The sequence below is a fragment of the Penicillium alfredii genome (assembly GCF_028826965.1).
Source record: "Penicillium alfredii strain IBT 34128 chromosome Unknown utg000005l_segment0_segment0, whole genome shotgun sequence".
NCBI classification, from domain to species: Eukaryota; Fungi; Ascomycota; class Eurotiomycetes; order Eurotiales; family Aspergillaceae; genus Penicillium; species Penicillium alfredii.
The window spans coordinates 1,969,439-1,986,328 of record NW_026622702.1 but is presented as its reverse complement, the minus strand read 5'-3'; the positions used below and the strand labels follow the sequence as shown (position 1 = coordinate 1,986,328).

The 16,890-nt window shown below is 51.9% G+C and overlaps 7 protein-coding genes across 7 annotated transcripts; 2 read left to right on the top strand and 5 right to left on the bottom strand.

Moving 5' to 3' along the window:
- Positions 1–211: 211 nt before the first annotated feature.
- NUU61_004167 (ribosome assembly factor MRT4) lies at positions 212–1,113 on the bottom strand (the record flags this gene model as incomplete). Its single annotated transcript, XM_056654749.1, has 2 exons — positions 212–761; positions 920–1,113. The coding sequence occupies 2 exons, from the start codon at positions 1,111–1,113 to the stop codon at positions 212–214; spliced, it is 744 nt and encodes a 247-aa protein (XP_056512776.1).
- Positions 1,114–1,226: 113 nt separating this feature from the next.
- On the top strand, positions 1,227–2,906 carry NUU61_004166 (mitochondrial distribution and morphology protein 10; the record flags this gene model as incomplete). Its single annotated transcript, XM_056654748.1, has 2 exons — positions 1,227–1,422; positions 1,492–2,906. The coding sequence occupies 2 exons, from the start codon at positions 1,227–1,229 to the stop codon at positions 2,904–2,906; spliced, it is 1,611 nt and encodes a 536-aa protein (XP_056512775.1).
- Positions 2,907–3,185: 279 nt separating this feature from the next.
- On the bottom strand, positions 3,186–4,339 carry NUU61_004165 (triose-phosphate isomerase TPI1; the record flags this gene model as incomplete). Its single annotated transcript, XM_056654747.1, has 6 exons — positions 3,186–3,214; positions 3,271–3,485; positions 3,562–3,674; positions 3,785–3,859; positions 3,951–4,230; positions 4,308–4,339. The coding sequence occupies 6 exons, from the start codon at positions 4,337–4,339 to the stop codon at positions 3,186–3,188; spliced, it is 744 nt and encodes a 247-aa protein (XP_056512774.1).
- Positions 4,340–4,944: 605 nt separating this feature from the next.
- On the bottom strand, positions 4,945–6,465 carry NUU61_004164 (uncharacterized protein; the record flags this gene model as incomplete). The annotated part of the gene is made up of 2 exons (XM_056654746.1): positions 4,945–5,818; positions 5,882–6,465. 2 exons carry the CDS (start codon positions 6,463–6,465, stop codon positions 4,945–4,947), a joined length of 1,458 nt encoding a protein of 485 aa, XP_056512773.1.
- Positions 6,466–8,775: 2,310 nt separating this feature from the next.
- NUU61_004163 (ESCRT-III subunit protein DID4) lies at positions 8,776–9,706 on the bottom strand (the record flags this gene model as incomplete). Its single annotated transcript, XM_056654745.1, has 5 exons — positions 8,776–8,904; positions 8,969–9,229; positions 9,300–9,360; positions 9,428–9,642; positions 9,701–9,706. 5 exons carry the CDS (start codon positions 9,704–9,706, stop codon positions 8,776–8,778), a joined length of 672 nt encoding a protein of 223 aa, XP_056512772.1.
- Positions 9,707–9,973: 267 nt separating this feature from the next.
- On the top strand, positions 9,974–12,955 carry NUU61_004162 (mitofusin; the record flags this gene model as incomplete). The annotated part of the gene is made up of 4 exons (XM_056654744.1): positions 9,974–10,280; positions 10,341–10,389; positions 10,454–12,525; positions 12,591–12,955. The coding sequence occupies 4 exons, from the start codon at positions 9,974–9,976 to the stop codon at positions 12,953–12,955; spliced, it is 2,793 nt and encodes a 930-aa protein (XP_056512771.1).
- Positions 12,956–13,631: 676 nt separating this feature from the next.
- On the bottom strand, positions 13,632–16,391 carry NUU61_004161 (uncharacterized protein; the record flags this gene model as incomplete). The annotated part of the gene is made up of 5 exons (XM_056654743.1): positions 13,632–14,851; positions 14,905–15,181; positions 15,231–16,181; positions 16,246–16,307; positions 16,370–16,391. 5 exons carry the CDS (start codon positions 16,389–16,391, stop codon positions 13,632–13,634), a joined length of 2,532 nt encoding a protein of 843 aa, XP_056512770.1.
- Between the last annotated feature and the right edge of the window lie 499 nt (positions 16,392–16,890).

Sequence of the window (16,890 nt, the reverse complement as noted above, 5' to 3'; positions counted from 1 at the left end):
AGACTTTTTTTATTCGATCTAGTATCCATGTCCAATTCATATGCTCATCAACAGGGTGTGCAGCATGCTGATCAAAGGAGAAAATGAAAATAGAGGCGCCCGCGCCAAACTCCATAAGATGCCCAGAAGAAGCTTTTGTCTCTCGGCCACATAGAAAGATGAAAAGCCAGAGAAAGAGAGAGAAAGAGGGAAGGTAAAAAAAGCTCCACTTCTACGCATCAACCTCCATCCCACCCTGGTTCTCCTCCAAAATCTTGACCTCGCCCGTACTCCGCGTCCAGTAAGCCTTCAAATCGACCTTGAACTCAGAGGACGTCACCCCAAACATCTTCAGCAGAGTCGTCTGCCGCGAGTCCAGTGTTTCACCTTCCCGGCACACCTGGTACCCTTCCTGGTCCTCCGTCAACTCAAGCGACACTTTCCCCTTGACCAGGCGGGTCGGCACGCCCAGCTTGCGCAGTGCCGGCTCGATCGTGTGGCTGATAGGCTCGTCGTCTTCGGTGGGGATCTCGCCTGCGCGCGAGTAGACCAGCCCGTTGGGGATGCTGAACGAGCGCGTGGCCTCGGTGCCGGCTCGGGCAAAGTCCTGCGGACGGAAGTTGTCGAAGAAGCTGGTCACTGACTCCGGGGTGCGGGAGGTGAACAGGAGCCCGACTGCGCCGCTGAGGTAGGGCGTGAGCTTGTGCAGATTGTCGGCGGCCTCGGTTTCGGGGTTGTTGCCGAGAGCCACGGCCATGACTTTGGTTTTGCCGAAGAAGAGACTGGAGCAAAGGGGAGATGTATTAGTCAATTGCTTTGTTGCGAAGATATTCAATATGTTGGTTGTTGGGATTGATATAAGGCTGCTTTTTGCTTTTCGGGTCCAGATCTTTGACCAACTCAACCATATCTGGGATCAAACTTGAATTGCAAAACTCACCGGCTATCGGCAAATTCAGTGCGCACATCCTTCAGATAGGTGTTGCGCATGTTATCCACCGCAAAGACAAACAGATGATCGTATTCCTCCACACATTCTCGGATATTGGCATACAGCCGGCGGGTCTGTTCCTTGTGGGACTTCTTGGTAGTCTTGGACTCGTGGACAACGCGCGCACGCTTTGAACGAGGCATGGTGAGCAAAGAATCGGATTGTGCTTGATGGAAGTGAAGCCCCCACAGATATTTTTTTTCTTCGTTGATAACCGGACTAACCCTCGGCCCGGGCTTATCCAACGCTAACCCAAATGGGGCAACCAGCTGGGGATCGCGCGTTCGCGGGCTCTCTCGTCCTATCCACATTCATTTCTCTGGTGTGTAGAGATCCTGCGCCGAAGATCCAGACAATGCTGGACTTTATGGATTACATCCAGCTGTCCTTTGCTGAGGCAACTCACTGGAACCGCGACAACTCATACTCATCGCTGACTACTACCGCCCAATGTATGTGGCCTTGCACTTCAGGGATTCTATACCTCAAACAAGATTCTCGCGTCTGACTTTCGGTTATAGCAATTTTGGACTTCTCGACCCCTGAGCGGCTGCGCGTGCATCTCTCTTCCTTATCCACACCCCACTTTGCGACAAGCTATACCCTCGGGACTGTTGGGTTACTCGATGGATCTGTGTCATATTTGTTCAGCACGGTTCCCTTTCACGATACCCCCAGCCGAAGCGCATTGATTCCGCTGCGAAAGATATCTCCTGGCTACCGTCAAGTACAAGCTCCGGTAGTCCCCTCGCAGACCTGGGGATGGGATTCGTTACTAGACGGTGTGGGCATCCCCGGGCTTGCGGCGGGGTCGCGCTCAGGGCCGGAAGAGCACGATGATAGCAACGATGCTAAGGAAAACGGGGCACACCGCAAGGCAACTTTGCTTCATGCCTCCCTGCACTTACCTCCTCCGACTACGCTTTATGCGCTGTTCCTGCGCCGCATCTCTCCAACCATGCAGCTCTCGCTGGCCGTCTGTTCCACTCAGGGCCCGCCTCTGTCCAAGTCTGCGCCGCAGGCATCAATGCTAACGCAGCTGTCCCACGACACGGGAAAATACAGTAACGAGTACTTGTTTAGCACGGACAATGCTCTGTTCGGCTGGCGCGGGCTGTGGAACTTCGGGCCTGATCCTCGACAAACTCGCGACGGCGCCCCGCCGCTGTCGCTTCTGTCTGCGGGCGCAGAAGCGTACTACTCGCCCATCTCCTCGCTGATCGGTATGTCGACCGGTCTGCGATTCACCACTCTCCCCGCAGCCACGGAGGTGCCTGCATCCTCACTACCCTCATCACCGTCCTCTCCTGCATCATCATCATCCTCCTCATCTCACCCCGCCCCTATCTCAACCTTCCCCTACACCCTCACCCTCACCCTCACCCCAATCACCGGTTCCCTCTCAACAACATACTCTCTACGCGCTTCGCCCAATCTCTCCTTCAGCTCCCGCTTCGGCTTCAACGTCTACAGCTGGGAAAGCGAGATGGTCGCCGGCTGCGAGCTCTGGCGCCAACCCTCTACCTTTTCCTCCAAGACCCACGATCCCAGCGATGACGGGCTGGAATGGGCCCGCCAGAAAATGCGCCTGCATGATTTCTCCACTCCAATAACAACCCCGGGCTCCCCGTCGTCCTCCCCACTTCTGGCCGACCCGGCTCATCCCGAGTTTACCCCGGTCAAGTCTGCCGAGCCCAGCGAGCCCGAGGCCAGCGATTCTGTCGTCAAAATCCGCGTCGACCAGTCCTGGAATGTACGGTTGCTCTGGGAGGGCCGCGTCAAGGAGCTTCTGGTCAGTGCGGGTGTCGGGCTGGGCCCGGGCTCGTTCTCGCCGTCGCCCTCTGTGTCGTCAGCTTCGCCCGGTCATAGTGGAGGCGGTGGTCCGGGGGCTTCGTACTGGCGCGGTGTTGGGGTGTCAGTGCAGTATTCTTCATGAGGCATACGTCCTTCTGTCTTCTCTTTTACATGGGCCTGCGCAATTTACGCTGCTTGGCTGACATGCTCATTTTGCCCCCTGTTCCTACGACTGGCAGACATTCACATGCTACCGACTAGCTGTGGACTTTGTAAACTTCCAACATTGTACATAGATCATGGCAATATATTCGACACTCGAAGCTTTTTCTTCATCTTCTATCTAGTGCGACCCATCTGTAGCCGAACCGTTTGGACGACAGGGGGCACTGGTGGGGTATCAATTGCTCGATCAAACCCCTTAGATACGGGCGTTGACAATGTCGACGACTGGTATGGGTTAGCATGGCATGACAGTAAACAAAAAAGAGGATTAGGAAACGTACAGGCAGGCTTCAAGCTGGCACCGCCAACAAGGAAGCCGTCAACGTCGGGCTGCTTGGCAAGCTCGCGGCAGTTCTTCTCGCTGACGGAGCCACCGTAGATGACGCGAACGCTGTCCTGGGCATCGGCGGAGATGGCCTCGCCGAGCCACTTGCGAATGGCGGCGTGGACCTCCTGGGCCTGCTCGGTGGTAGCGACCTTGCCGGTACCAATAGCCCTGGAAATGATTATTAGCAATGATGTCTACATGTATATATATAGATTAGGGCAGCAATAGAGGAATCGGTCCTTACCAGACGGGCTCGTAGGCGATGACAACCTTAGCCCACTGCTCCTTGCTCAGCTCCTTGGCGGCGGCGTTGAGCTGCCGGGTGACGACCTCGATGGTCTTGTTGGCCTCACGCTCCTGCAATGTAACAACGGGTGTAAGCGGAAACATTCGTAAAACAATAGCCGGGGGTTGCCCGACGACCCACACCGGGACGAAAACGTGTTGCCGGGTAGAAAATGACGTACCTCCAGGGTCTCACCAATGCAGAAGATGACCGAGACGCCGCCCTCGACGGCGGCCCTGACCTTGCGGGCAATGAACTATTTGCATTATCGCGTTAGTCCGTTGGTCTATTTTGTATTGTATAGATGAATCTATAGCAGGTTGGGTTGGGGGTTGCACTATACGTACCTCATCGGTCTCCTTCAGGATCACTCGGCGCTCGCTGTGGCCGATGACAGCCCAGTCGATCTTGGTGTCGCGAAGCTGCTCAACGCTGATCTCACCGGTGAAAGCACCGTTGGGTTTGTCGAAGACGTTCTGGGCAGCGACACCGATCTTGGGGTCGGCGAGCTGGCGGGTCAGGGTGAGGTAGAGGGCGGGAGGGGAGATGACGACCTCGGCGGAGGAGTCGAGCTGGGCGGCGTTGAGGTTTTTCACGATGGAGGTGATGCTGTCAGCAACACCGTTCCTGTGTGGGAGTCAATTGCGCTGTCGTCGATGGACTATCGCGAGGAAATGCAGTGATGGAGGGGCCCCTTGAGGAACCGCGGGGCGGCGCGATTTGAGATGACATACATCTTGAAGTTACCTCCGACGAAGAATTGGCGAGGCATGTTGATATATGAATGAAGTGGGAAGTATTAAAAGGGGGAGATTGTCAGGGTTTCAGTAAAGATGCGATACAAGAGAAGAGTCGAGAGGAGGGGAGAGCGGGAAATAAATGGAGGGGCACGGCATGCCGAGCCCCGCCTGAATTATCAGGCAGTAATATCTATGACATAACGGATTTTCTTCCCTGGGCGTACACTTGGTGCCTCGATTTGCGGGTGATATTAGAGGAAATGCTTTTCATTTCAATAGAGAGATCTAACCAAAAGACTCGCGTGAGGTTTTCTTAAACAAAAAAAACATTGGTATGTTTGTTCTATCCGGTATGGATACAGATCCTCGCGAACATACATTCCTTGTTTTTCAGGGATATTTATTCGACAGTGAGTCCTGGGACCAGCCTATCTAAAGCTACGATTCAAATAAGCTGAGTCCTCCAGCTGCATAAATTTGCTAATTGACTATAAACATTATGAACAATCTCATCACAAGGAGAGCAAATTTACTACTGCCGTTCAAAGGAAAACTAAAGATCGAACAATAGCAAGCATAGGTTAGTCAAATTCCATTGCCTCTACTCCTTCTGAGAGTAACAGCAATCACAATGATACCTGGTCGAAGGGACCCGGGCAGGGTTCCGCCGCTCCAACTGGCGGGCCTCATCCATGGTCTTCCTGAGCATCCTCGCCTGCTGATCAACGAATTTCTCCCAGTGCTCGAGGCGGGCCTCACGGTGGTCCAGCATCCGAGTTCGAATATCATCATCATCCATCCTCCGGGCTCGATACCGGTCTTGGTCTGATCGCCGAGGGGAATTGACACGGCTCCTGTCAGATGTGTTGAATGCATAAGGAACAGACCTCCTATCATATCTCTTGTCGTATCTTCGGCTGAGACTCCGACTCTTTGACTTTCGACGGTAGTAGGGGCCATGGCCCGACTCACTGCGGCTAGGGCTGCACGACCGTTGTCGACAATTGGTGTTTGGTGACCGTAGCTTTTCACACTCAGACTCTGTCTCATCTGAGTCGTTTGTTGCCGAGCTTCCATCGGAGTCCTCAAGCATGGACTCATCATCATCATCATCGTTGCTTGCTTTAGATGACCATGCTGTCGAATTGCTATCAATGCTAGTATGCCTGCCATTCGCAGAGGCAGACGTCCGGCTTCCGGGGATAGGTGTGACTGTTGTAGTTGATTGGGACAAACTATCACAGGCATTGCGATCTCGTGCTAAGCCCACCTCAAAATTTGAGCGTGGGCTTCTCACATTGCCTTCTCTAGTTCCAGGGCTAGGGTGCTGAACTTGATCAAGGTTGCCCAAAGAGCTGGGAAATGATGTTGGTCGTGGAAGTGGTCCTTGAACCACAGGCCTTGATCCCACGGGTTGACTGGTAGCAAGCGGCGGGCTTTGCTGATACCACGGAGGAGAGGGCATTGCCTGATACCTGTGCTTAGTCGTGGTGGTCAGCGGCTACCAAGCTATTGTATAGAAGTGCCTGTTGCCCAACCTTCGGGAGTCATTTGCATGGGGCAGCAAGGCAATCCGTAGGTCCACCAAATCCCCCATTGGTGTTCTTGGGTGGGATCGAGTCTTCATGGGTCTTTTCAAGAGAATAATATCCATCGAGACCGTTTCATAGTCTCCGCGACGAGCGTTGCGGGCCTTGAATGATCGTGCACACTCTTTGGCATAAACACAGCTCCACTCCACCCGCGAGTCACTTCGTCTTTGCTCGTCAATTAACTGGTTGACATGCACCTGTCTAATCTTGGACAGAGCTTGGAACTGCTGTGTAGCCGAGATTTTGGTGGCTCGTTTCTGAACCATCTTGAAAAGGTCGCTTTGGTTCAGATGCATCTGGGTTCGTTCTACCCGAGTCCAGGTCGCATTTCGCCCGGGGATTGGATCTGCTTGGAAAAAGGTGTATCCCTCGTACATGGATGTAATCGGAGCAGCATCAACAGAGGACTCCAGGCTCATCAGAGAAGTCTTTGGGGATCGGTCGAGTGGAACATGGGCTAGGGTTGGCTGGGGAGCTTGTTCCGGAGGTGCCTGCTGGACTTGGGGTTCTTGGAGGTTGATAGCAGTCATAGTTTCAAATTGATAATCGGGCCAGAGTTATAGTGGTTGAAGACACAACTAGCATTGGTCGCAAGAGAGAAAAGAAAGTCAAGTTCAAGGGATTTCTGGTGTGGAAAGAGTCAAGATTCCGAGGCATCTTTGCTTTTTATACATCTCTGCGCTCCGACCACCAAGTAATTGCCGTATAAAATACCACATGGGCTCATAATGCTGCACCCTGGTGCAGACAGAGCCTCATTTTTCCCAGGCGTTGATTGGGTTGTGGGATGAAGATCGCCTCTCAGCCGCACCATAAACAGGCATCTCCACGTTCTACATAACCCGGGCTCACCCCAGTCACCACTACACATGGCTATCAATCATTCTGTGACAATATGTGGTCGCTATTTTGGGCTTGTTACAGAACGGGGCAGACTATTTTTTATCGCACATCTTTGCTCCGTTGAAAGAAAACGCCTTCAGCCTCGAACTACACCCGTTCCGTGCACCCAGTTTCTCTACCCTTATTCAACTCCCAAGGTCAGCGTCAAGGCAAAACAAAGGAACTACAAATGGTCAAAAATAAAAATAGAAATACCAAGTATGTTTCATGGGATAAACATCTTGTTTCATTTCTCAAGGCATTGTTTTTCCCAACAAAAGGCCTCTTTGATGTTTCCTAGATTCTTTCTTCGCGTTTGGGAAACGTCCAAGTCTCTCAAGTAGTCGACTATGAAGTATACAAATCACCCCGAAAGCCTCCTAATCTCTCTCTCACTATCTTTCACTATTCCTCACATCGACCACCAAAATGCAGACCCCTTCAAGATGGCAGGACTCATTCGAAAAGATCCTAATAGAGTTTCTGAATCAAGACAGCGCCTTGACTCAATAATACAAACACCTCCACCGTGTCTTTCGAGCTCACTGGGAACATGCTTGGATTGTGCGAGGACCTGTGCTGATCTCACATTGTAATTGTGAAGGAATGAATGCCGGAGCACAGCGACATGATTCTAAGCAGTTTTCAACAACCAATGTCCTGGACATATCGGATATCTTGCTGTGCTACAATACTTTTGCACGTTCGCAGAGACTCTGCGGAACTCTTGAAAGCCATATGGATATCTATGGAACTATAGGCGCTGGAAGTATGCTCATCTTTCCTCCCACCACCTTCTCGCAAAGTTCATGCTAACAGAATACAGCTTTTGGTGCCGTGTTCATTGTCCGTGAGAGACATCTGGACAAAAGCCTCAGTAAAGACAAACTTGGGCACTTTGCAGTCAAGGTGGAAAACATAGCACACTCTTGGATCGTGCCCAAAAGAGCAGATCCACTCCAGATTTGGTGGAATTCGTGGAGCCTGACGGTTCAATTCGACTCATGCCTGCAGAAGCTTTTATCCTGTTTTTGCTAACTTGTAGTCCCCGGTTTCTCAATCTTAGACATTGTGAACTGACTCTGATTCCCGTGTTACAGACCACAATGATCGATCTAGGCAACGTTTACTTTGCGCCCGACGACAGAGTCTTCATGTTTCAGCAGGGCCATTGCCTTCCTTTTCGGGAGTATCAGGTGTGCCCCGATATGGCCAGAAAGCTGACAGAACAAAGTATACCCCCCACCAGATCCGCTCAGGTCCGCTTTCCTCACGATATCCGCCAGAGGTGCTTGTGGAAATTTGCTGTCCTGGTGTATGGCCTTCTTCACGTCTACTTTCCTTGGGATCAAGCTGACTACCCGCCCCAAGGCTTGACGTTAGATCAAGCTTGCAATCCTCGACGCATTCGAATCATCTATGACCCTTTGCACGTGGACTAGAGCCTGTCTCCAGAGTATGCTGACCTCCTGAAGGGAATGTTGGCCAAAGACCCTGCTGATCGCCTGACTCTTCTCCAGCTGAATGCACACCCGTGGTTTCAACGATGGAAAACGGCACCAGGTCCACTCAAAAGACCATTTCCCCGAAGATTCCATAACAATTTTGGTCAGTATAGCCATTAAAAAGTCCTGGACCCCCCGGTTGCTTGACTCCATGCCGATATTTGGCAGCCTGTGAGTGATAATTGTCCTGTTTTTCTTCCTTTTCCATGTCAGGTGTTTGGGTGTTTGTTTTTTTTTTTTTTGGTTTAGATTATTTATTGATTTATTTATTTCACTTCCAAACCAGAGAAATGCGCCAAAGTAGGGCAAGCCGAATGACATCCTGATTCCCCACTAGAAAGTGCGGCAATGCAGTAGGCAACAAGAACTTCTAAATTGCAACGCTAAAAGTAGTACTGTAATTAGATTGAAGGATTGGTCCACACGCATAGCCAGAAGAAAAACAGTCATAATTCATCGTCGAAGGCTGTCCAGCCTTGCTTGGAGGTCATCATCACTCGTATTGCCGCCACCCCCGACAGCCTGCGCGACCCGGGTCTCAGCCGCAGGTGCCTTCTGTATCTCAGCTGGCGTTTCGCCCATCTGTACCAGGTGTTAGTATATTCTGTGTTTACTGCCCGGTGGTGTTGGGGCGAAAGAAACGTACCGACTGGTTGAGGTCGACACCGATCTCGTCTAGCACCTCCTTGACAATATCCTCCCCTTCTTCTTCCTCGCCTTCCATTCCCGTGGCTTCATCGATTGCGTCGTCCATCATCTCTTGGCGTTGGTCCATCACATCGTTCTCTCGTTCGAACTCCATCGCGATCCGTTGCAGGGCTGGGAGGTTCATCTGTCGGTTCATACTGCCTAGAAGCATCGTTGCGCCCTTCATTGACTGCATCATCTGCTCATTACTGCGGACGGTCTGAAGAGAGCGTAAGCGCCATTAGAAACACAAGAAAATGTCAAATATAGAGTCGGGGGCTTTCTCGTACCTGGATTCGAAGGGAGATCGCCTGTAATTGCGTGCGCATTTGGTAAAATTTCTGGATATATCTAATCCCACCGGCGCGATCAGCTCAACTTGAAGATACACCAAGGAATCATTATCTGGGCAACGTACCGTCGTGTCCGGACGAGGTCTTTGGCCTGGATCTTGCAGGCGGCTGTCTGTCCATTCTTGGCGCTCTTCTTGATATCCTGAACCAACTTCTTCTCTTGGTTCTCCAGCTTCACGCGCTCCCGGTCCAACTCGCGTTGCGTTCGATCCAGGGCGCGCTGGTGTTTGCGTAGACGCTCCGCCGGCGTCATGCGCTTTCCAAACGCCCATTCGACGATCTAAACGAGGGTTTGGTGAGTTGCAAGAGCATCAGTATAAAGGTAGAATGTAGCTTACATTCATAATTGCGTGTCAGAATCAGCCAAGTCGATTTCAGCGAGAAATTTAAGGAAATCCACAAGTCAACCCGCATGTAACCAGTAGCGCAGTGACATCAAGTCGCTCCTCGTGGAGGCGGCGGGTAAAGATACCGTAAATGACAGTAATATTACCTCGAGTCACATGTGCCCTAAACCCCATTTGGTGTATTCATTCGATCTTCGAAATCTCCCCATCGACAAACATTCGCACCTGCATGGATCGCTCACCTTCCGACGCCTGTCTGTCATCATGAGCCAGGAGTACTACCCTGGTGAGGGATCCTCTGACCCGTCCAGGTTCCCTGGCGATGAACAACCACCGGAGAGCAGCCCTTTCGTTCCCCCGCCCGCTTACATGACTGTTGGCAACGGCTCGACTTCGGACAGTGCCACGGCCTTGATGGCGTCGCTGAACCATGATTCGGGCTATGGCAGCAGCATTGCCGGCGACAGCGCTATGGGTGCCGATGCACACGCCTCGTGGCATGCGGATCTGATGGAGGATAGACCGACCCCCGCGCATACTCCTACGCGTCCCGGCGAGTGGAATCCTGCCGGTAAGGGAATCGAGACCATAGACTCGAGATGGTTCAAGTTCAGATGATTAACAATCGCAGTGGAACATGAGAGACAAGTAGTCGCCAGCCATGTTCACCAACTTCTCTAGTATGTTTTACTGTGCTTGTCGATTTTCACAGTCCGAGCATGAAAGCTTACGGTAGTTTCGCAGCAACTCAAATCGGACCAAACTCGCTCGCGCGATTTCCAGGACAATCGAGACGTTGAAGGAGCTTCAGGACACCAACCGCCAATGGCCCGCCCACTACCCCTCTGTGCAAAGCACACCTCATTCCCCGTTAGACCGACCGCAAATACATCAAAGTCAATCCTATGCTGGAGATGGCGCAAGAAGACCCAGTACCACGCCCCGGCCTGAAATGAAGCGCGCTACGACCATGGGTGGCGAGGACCTAGGTGAATCTAGTACAGCTGCAGAACGCCGCCCAACCCCGGAGCCCCGATTGATGACACCACAGATTGCCCAAGAGTTCTCGATTTTGAAGCTTGATCTCAAATTGGGCGCTTTGTCGCAAGCTGAACTGGTGCATTCCCTGGAAAAGGCTTCCATAGCCTCGCTGCTCGATGGAAAGATCAGCCAAAGCATCAAACACCTTCTATCGCTTCGAGACCGAATCGAGGATACGTCGAGTAAGGTTTTGGTCACAGGTGATTTGAACGCGGGCAAGTCGACATTTTGCAATGCTCTTCTCCGGCGAAAGGTATTGCCCGAGGATCAGCAACCCTGCACCAGTATCTTCTGTGAGGTGCTCGATGCTCGCGAGAACAGTGGTGTTGAGGAGGTACACGCTGTACACAAAGATACGCAGTACAGCCGCAATGATGAAAGCACTTATGACGTCTACGCCATGTCCGAACTCGAGAACATCGTGATCGACAACTCCAAGTACATGCAATGCAAGGTTTACGTGAAGGATGTACGCTCCATTGACGAATCTCTTCTCAACAATGGTGTGGTCGATATTGCCTTGATTGATGCGCCGGGCTTGAACTCGGATTCTTTGAAGACAACAGCGGTTTTTGCCCGCCAAGAAGAAATCGACGTCGTGGTCTTCGTGGTCTCTGCGGCAAATCATTTCACCCTGTCTGCAAAGGAATTCATCTTGAATGCTGCACATGAGAAGGCATACATTTTCATGGTGGTGAATGGGTTCGATCAGATTCGGGACAAGCAGCGATGTGAACGTATGATCTTGGATCAAGTTGGCAAACTCAGCCCACGCACATACAAGGAGTCCGCCGAGCTGGTCCACTTCGTTTCGAGCAACGCCATTCCGGTTGCGCTGCCTGTCTCAGTCTCTCAGTCTGGTTCTGGGGGTGGTGGGGATGGAGGTAGCTCTGACCCTCATGATGATGATGACTCGCACGACGGCAAGATTGATCCCAGCAAGGACAAGGGCAAAGGTAAAGAAAAGGAAAAAATCCAAGACTTCGAGGATCTTGAGGGAGCTTTGCGACGCTTCGTCCTCGAAAAACGTTCTCGGTCCAAGCTTGCGCCTGCTAGGACTTACCTTCTGAATCTTCTTGCCGATCTGACCTCGCTTTCTACGGTCAACCGCGATGTTGCTCAGTCAGAGCTCAAGCGAGTGACTGATGAGCTGGCAGAGCTGGAGCCTGCATTTGAGAATGGCAAAAAGAAGAAGGGGGAGCTGACAGAGGGTGTTGATAAAGCCATCGATGCATCATGTGAAGATGTGTACGGCCACACCCGATCTACCCTCACGGATACTATCGCACGGGTTTCCGAGGCGGATCTCGGTGTTGAATACCCTGGTCTTTTTGCGGTGTTCCAATACGCAGAGGACCTGAAATTCGCAATGCTCGACCAAATCTCCGCATCCGTGTCGAACTGTGAGAATTATGCCCGTGAAAAGACCGTACAAGGAGTTGGTTTCATCCAAAACATCGGTCTCCTGCACGTCGGCGAAGACAAATTTAAACCCCTCAACTTCCGCGCGGATATGATGTTCCGCCGGGGTCGGCGCCACACACTTGCTCGTCAAGTCGACGCCGAAGTTGACCTTTGGGACTTTTTCGACATTGCTGGTCTATGGGAGCGCCAGGAGAAGGTGGCAGGGACAGGTGTTGCCATGACTGCTGTCACTGTACTTGGTGGCAGAGCGTTTGGTGGATTCAGCTGGGTCGACAGCGCATTCAGTGCGGTCAAGGTCCTTGGCCCGAACAACTTGCGCCGGCTGTTCCTCCCTAGCATTGTTGCTGCTGGTAAGTCTTTTCTTTCCTCTCGTCATTCCCTTTGTTCTCATTTCCGTTTACTGACTTTGCCAAAGCCCTTTTGACCACAGCGTATGTGCTCTCTTCCATCCCGAGCACCCTGCCTTCTCGCCTCTCCCGGAAGATTGCCGCCACTCTCGCCGACATGGATTACGTCCACTCCAACGCGAACCGCATCTCTTCCGAGGTTCGCCGCATACTTCGCATGCCGGCTGCCAACCTGCAGACCAGCCTCGCTCAAGACATTGAGGACCTCGGCAAGCGTAAGCTGGAAGTCAACAAGACGAAACAGGAGAGTGAGGTCGCTGTCAAGTATTTCGCCAACTTGTTCCGAGAGAGCTCTGAGAACCGCCGCTCTGTCGAAGACTTGGACCTCGATGGCCCATTGCCTGGCGGCATGGCTGCCACTCTCGACACATGAGCCGTTCATTCACTCAAACTACCTTGTACAAAACAGTCATCGTTCCTTGCGGGGAGCTCTCCTCTTTCTGAACTTCAGTTTCTTCGCATGCCCTTCCACCATCCCACCTTCCCATGATTTGTACACTTTTCTCTGTTGCATTCTCTTTTCTTTTTTTCTCCCCACACAATCTATTCTTCGATGTCAGTGCCGCCAGTGTCCCTTGGGGGAAAAGATAGCACCGGCTTTTGTTGTATTCCATGGCGTCGGCGTACATCGGAGGCCATTCCAGTTTTGCACCCAAGATTCCCAAGTTCTGAATTGATATCAAGTTTTCGCTCAAACCATCTATTTAATAGTAGCTCTCAACTTCTTGTACCTCTGCTACTTGCTTCTCTAAATTTCCAAGGGTGACGAAAGCCTGTTGAACTTCTGAGGCCTCGTCTCATCCTTCTAAATGCCTTCCGAATGTCTTCATGGGTGATAATAAACCGAGCTAATCCTCGAAATTGCCCTGCTTTCTTTCTAGAAGCGCTATAAATGGCAGCAAACCCAGATCAAACCCCATGAATGCACCAGCAGGGCGCCACCCGCAATGCAATGTCGTGCAAGAAAAGGAACAAACAAAGAAACATCGAGAAAAGAAAACACTACATTCCCCCCATTTAATGGATCCACAACAAGCCGATTCTCTCATTCATTCATCATCAACATTGATAGGATGTTTTCTCGTCCTCCGACCAGAACCCCACCCGATATCCTCCAGCTCGCGAACCTCACCGACAAGAAAACCAGGCTCATCAGGCTTTGCAGTCTTCCCAGCTAACTTGCCAGCATTTCTCAAGAACTCCGCCCGCATAGCAGCAGCGTCGGGGTCCTCGTAGTCGAGTTGTGTCATTGGGGGCTCCTGGTTCTCCTCGTCCTCATGCTCGTGCTCACGAGGAAACGGGAGACGTTCACCCAGCAAATCCAGTTTCCCGCCACTGAGCATTGATGACAGGCTCTGATCGTTGCGACTATTGGTGCGAGACATGGAATTGTCCCGCGTGGGATGGGCGCTGTCCAAGGCGCTGCCGAGCCCATCATCGTTGAGGGTGTCGATGGAGCTGGCGCGCGAGGGTGCGCCCATGGGCTCGAGCACTCGGGTCGAGGAGTGTGACGGGGCGCGGCCCATGAGAGGCTTGCGCTTTCGGCGGGGCGGGTTGCTCCCGTCGTCGTTTGTTGTTACACTCTCCGTTTGCTGTCGTGATTTGGCTGCTCGGGCTTGTTGTAGCAAGCCGCTCAGCGCTGTATCTAATGCGGATGGGGCGGCGGATGCCGAATAGCTTGACGAAGGACGCACTGCGGTCAGTTCGTCAGTGGCTGGTGGGTTGGACGGGTTGGCAGGTGATGGGGACCGGGACTCTGGGATAGTCGGCTTGGGAGGGTTGTTGTCTTCCTCTTTGGAGAAGCCGTCGCCAATGATGGGCATTATCCGGTTCTTGTCGCTTCTCGGGGCTTGTTTCTCGGGCTTCACACTGTTGCTGGGCTCCACAGAGGAAGTGCCTGATCTATTTGCGCTGCCGCTGTTGATCTGATCTTGCGGTTGCTTTCGCGTTGCAGACCCACCTGTTGGCTTGTCCACGCCACTGCCCCGGTGGGATGTCGGTCGTCGAACAACATAGGGCTCAAACGGTTTCCTCTGCCCAGTTTGGATCGATATCCAGAACCAATCCGCTGATACCGCGGGGACTCCCCATTCACTAGTATGTCGAAGCTTGTCATGGCTCGCCGACTGAGGGTCATTACATAGTAGAACAGATGCTTTGGGTGTCAGATATTCATCGTATGAGGCGCCCATCAGGTTGACTAGCTTGGATAGATGCAACAGGTCAATGCGCGCAAAGCCAGTGGAGCATACGCGCATTCCCGAGAACCCTGGTATTATTAGAACTATTGACATGTGTAAAGCACTTGAAAAGATATCTCACCTGGGATAGGGAATCTTGGGAACGGTGTGCTTGCCACATGTGATTCTGGTGACACCAGAGATCGAGCATCGAGGCACCTTTCCAGCCACATGTCGGTCACGACCTCGCACTCGAATGCCATGTCATCGGTGGATGGCACCTCCGACTTTGGAGTTTTGTATGGCACAATGATGTACAGCCCGTGCCCTGTTTTGGGTATTCTAGGACTAGAAAAATCACTCAGAGAATCCACTAACTGAGCTCCATTGAATTGAAGGTGTTGGTGCAATACGCCAGTCTAGTAAAAGTTAAGAGGCGGCATCACAGGAGATAGGATAAGCACATACCTGTTTAGACGAAAAGCCATGGACGAAGAAATAAGAACCGTGTAGAAAGCCCACGGCTGTTTTTGAAGGTACAGTCGGCGGTTGGCGACTCTCTGCTGACTCGGAAAATGTAGTCTCGCTGGCAAATGACTTTGCTGCCTGAATCACAGGCTTAAAATTTTCAACTCCTTGGGGTCTCTGCTGGTCGTCTGCTGATCCTTTCGTTTCCCCATTTTCGAAGCCCGTACCGACGATGTCTCCCCAGATACCCTCATTCTGGTCGCGTAGCTTGGTGCTTGCGATTCGGCGCAGTTTCCTGGGTCGAGGATTCGACGAATCCCCTGCGGTTGCCTTTTCTTTTCTGGAAATCGCAGGTAAGGCACGGTTCCATGCCCCGACGCCTTGCTGCTCTGGCGGAACGTCTGGGTGATATCGACTCTCATCGAGAATCATTCCCCGCTCGAGGGAGTCGGTGAACCATTTTACGGTGACAGTCTTGATGTTCCATTGCGTTGCAAACTTGTATTTTTCTCCCTCTGTGTTGCGCGCAATCAGATGGGTCACACTTTTGGTCAGGTCCTTGCGAAAATCTGCCCCATTCTCCGCAACCGTTTTCTGCATGTAGGCCCGGAAAGCCACTTCGGTACATTCGTCAGCCAAGTTGCGTATCGTGCCATGGAGTTCCGTTAACCCACAGTCCGAAAATCCAGTGATGCATATGGTAAGTCCTGAGAACGCGGGCAGTTTGTACTGTTCCTCGAGTGCGTGAATATCCGTGTCTTCTCCCTGTCTCCACGAGTTTCGGACAGCCTCGATCCATTGCGGGGTCATCACCAGCACATCGGTACGTTCTCGCGCAACAAAGTGATATTTCTCGGTATTAATGTCTCCGACGATCAAATGCGTAACGTCTGAAGTGAGATCGAGTCGGTGGGTTGCACCCATTTCCTCCGCGCTCTTGCTCATTGCATCCTGCGCCAAACCAGAGCGTCAGTCAGCCATTGAATCTACTCCCGCCGGGATCTTGCACTCATACTCTTTGCTCAAGTAGTATCGACGTAAAGCAAAGGACGACGCCCGTGAGCGGGTACTCCTTGTCTATGAAGATAGCGCGTTAGCACTCCACTTGCGAGGTTGGACAGAAAGAGCGTTCATAGTACCCGAGGCATCCATCGTTGCCATTCTTCATGGTCGGCACGTCCCAGACTTGCTCCCCAATTGCGTGCCAGGCGAGATGTTCTTGTGTCGAAGAAACATTGTTGGGTCTGAAGGACGAGTCCCGCGCGTCGGGGAAGATGCGCGATCACGTGATATGATCCCTCGCTGCAGTGGGAAAGGGAAAGGACGGTGTTGGGACTCTGTGTACAAGTTATTTAATGGCATGGATTGATGAAACTGACATGAAATAGTTTTTTATCTATACTCCATAAGCTGCAAGCTGTGGTACTTGTTGCAGTTAGAACTATACATAAGTAAATATTGACCTAGATTCTCCATCTAGGTCCATGAAGACAAACAAAAGGAATTGAGATGCCTTCTACCTCGGAGCTGAAGGGTTGGATTGTAAATACGATGACTCTGTTTACGTGCCATCTTCTGTATATTGTAGATATTAGGACTATAATTGTTTTAAAAGAGGCAGAAAGTCTTTCGTTCTTCGTCCCGTCAAAAGTCAATCCTT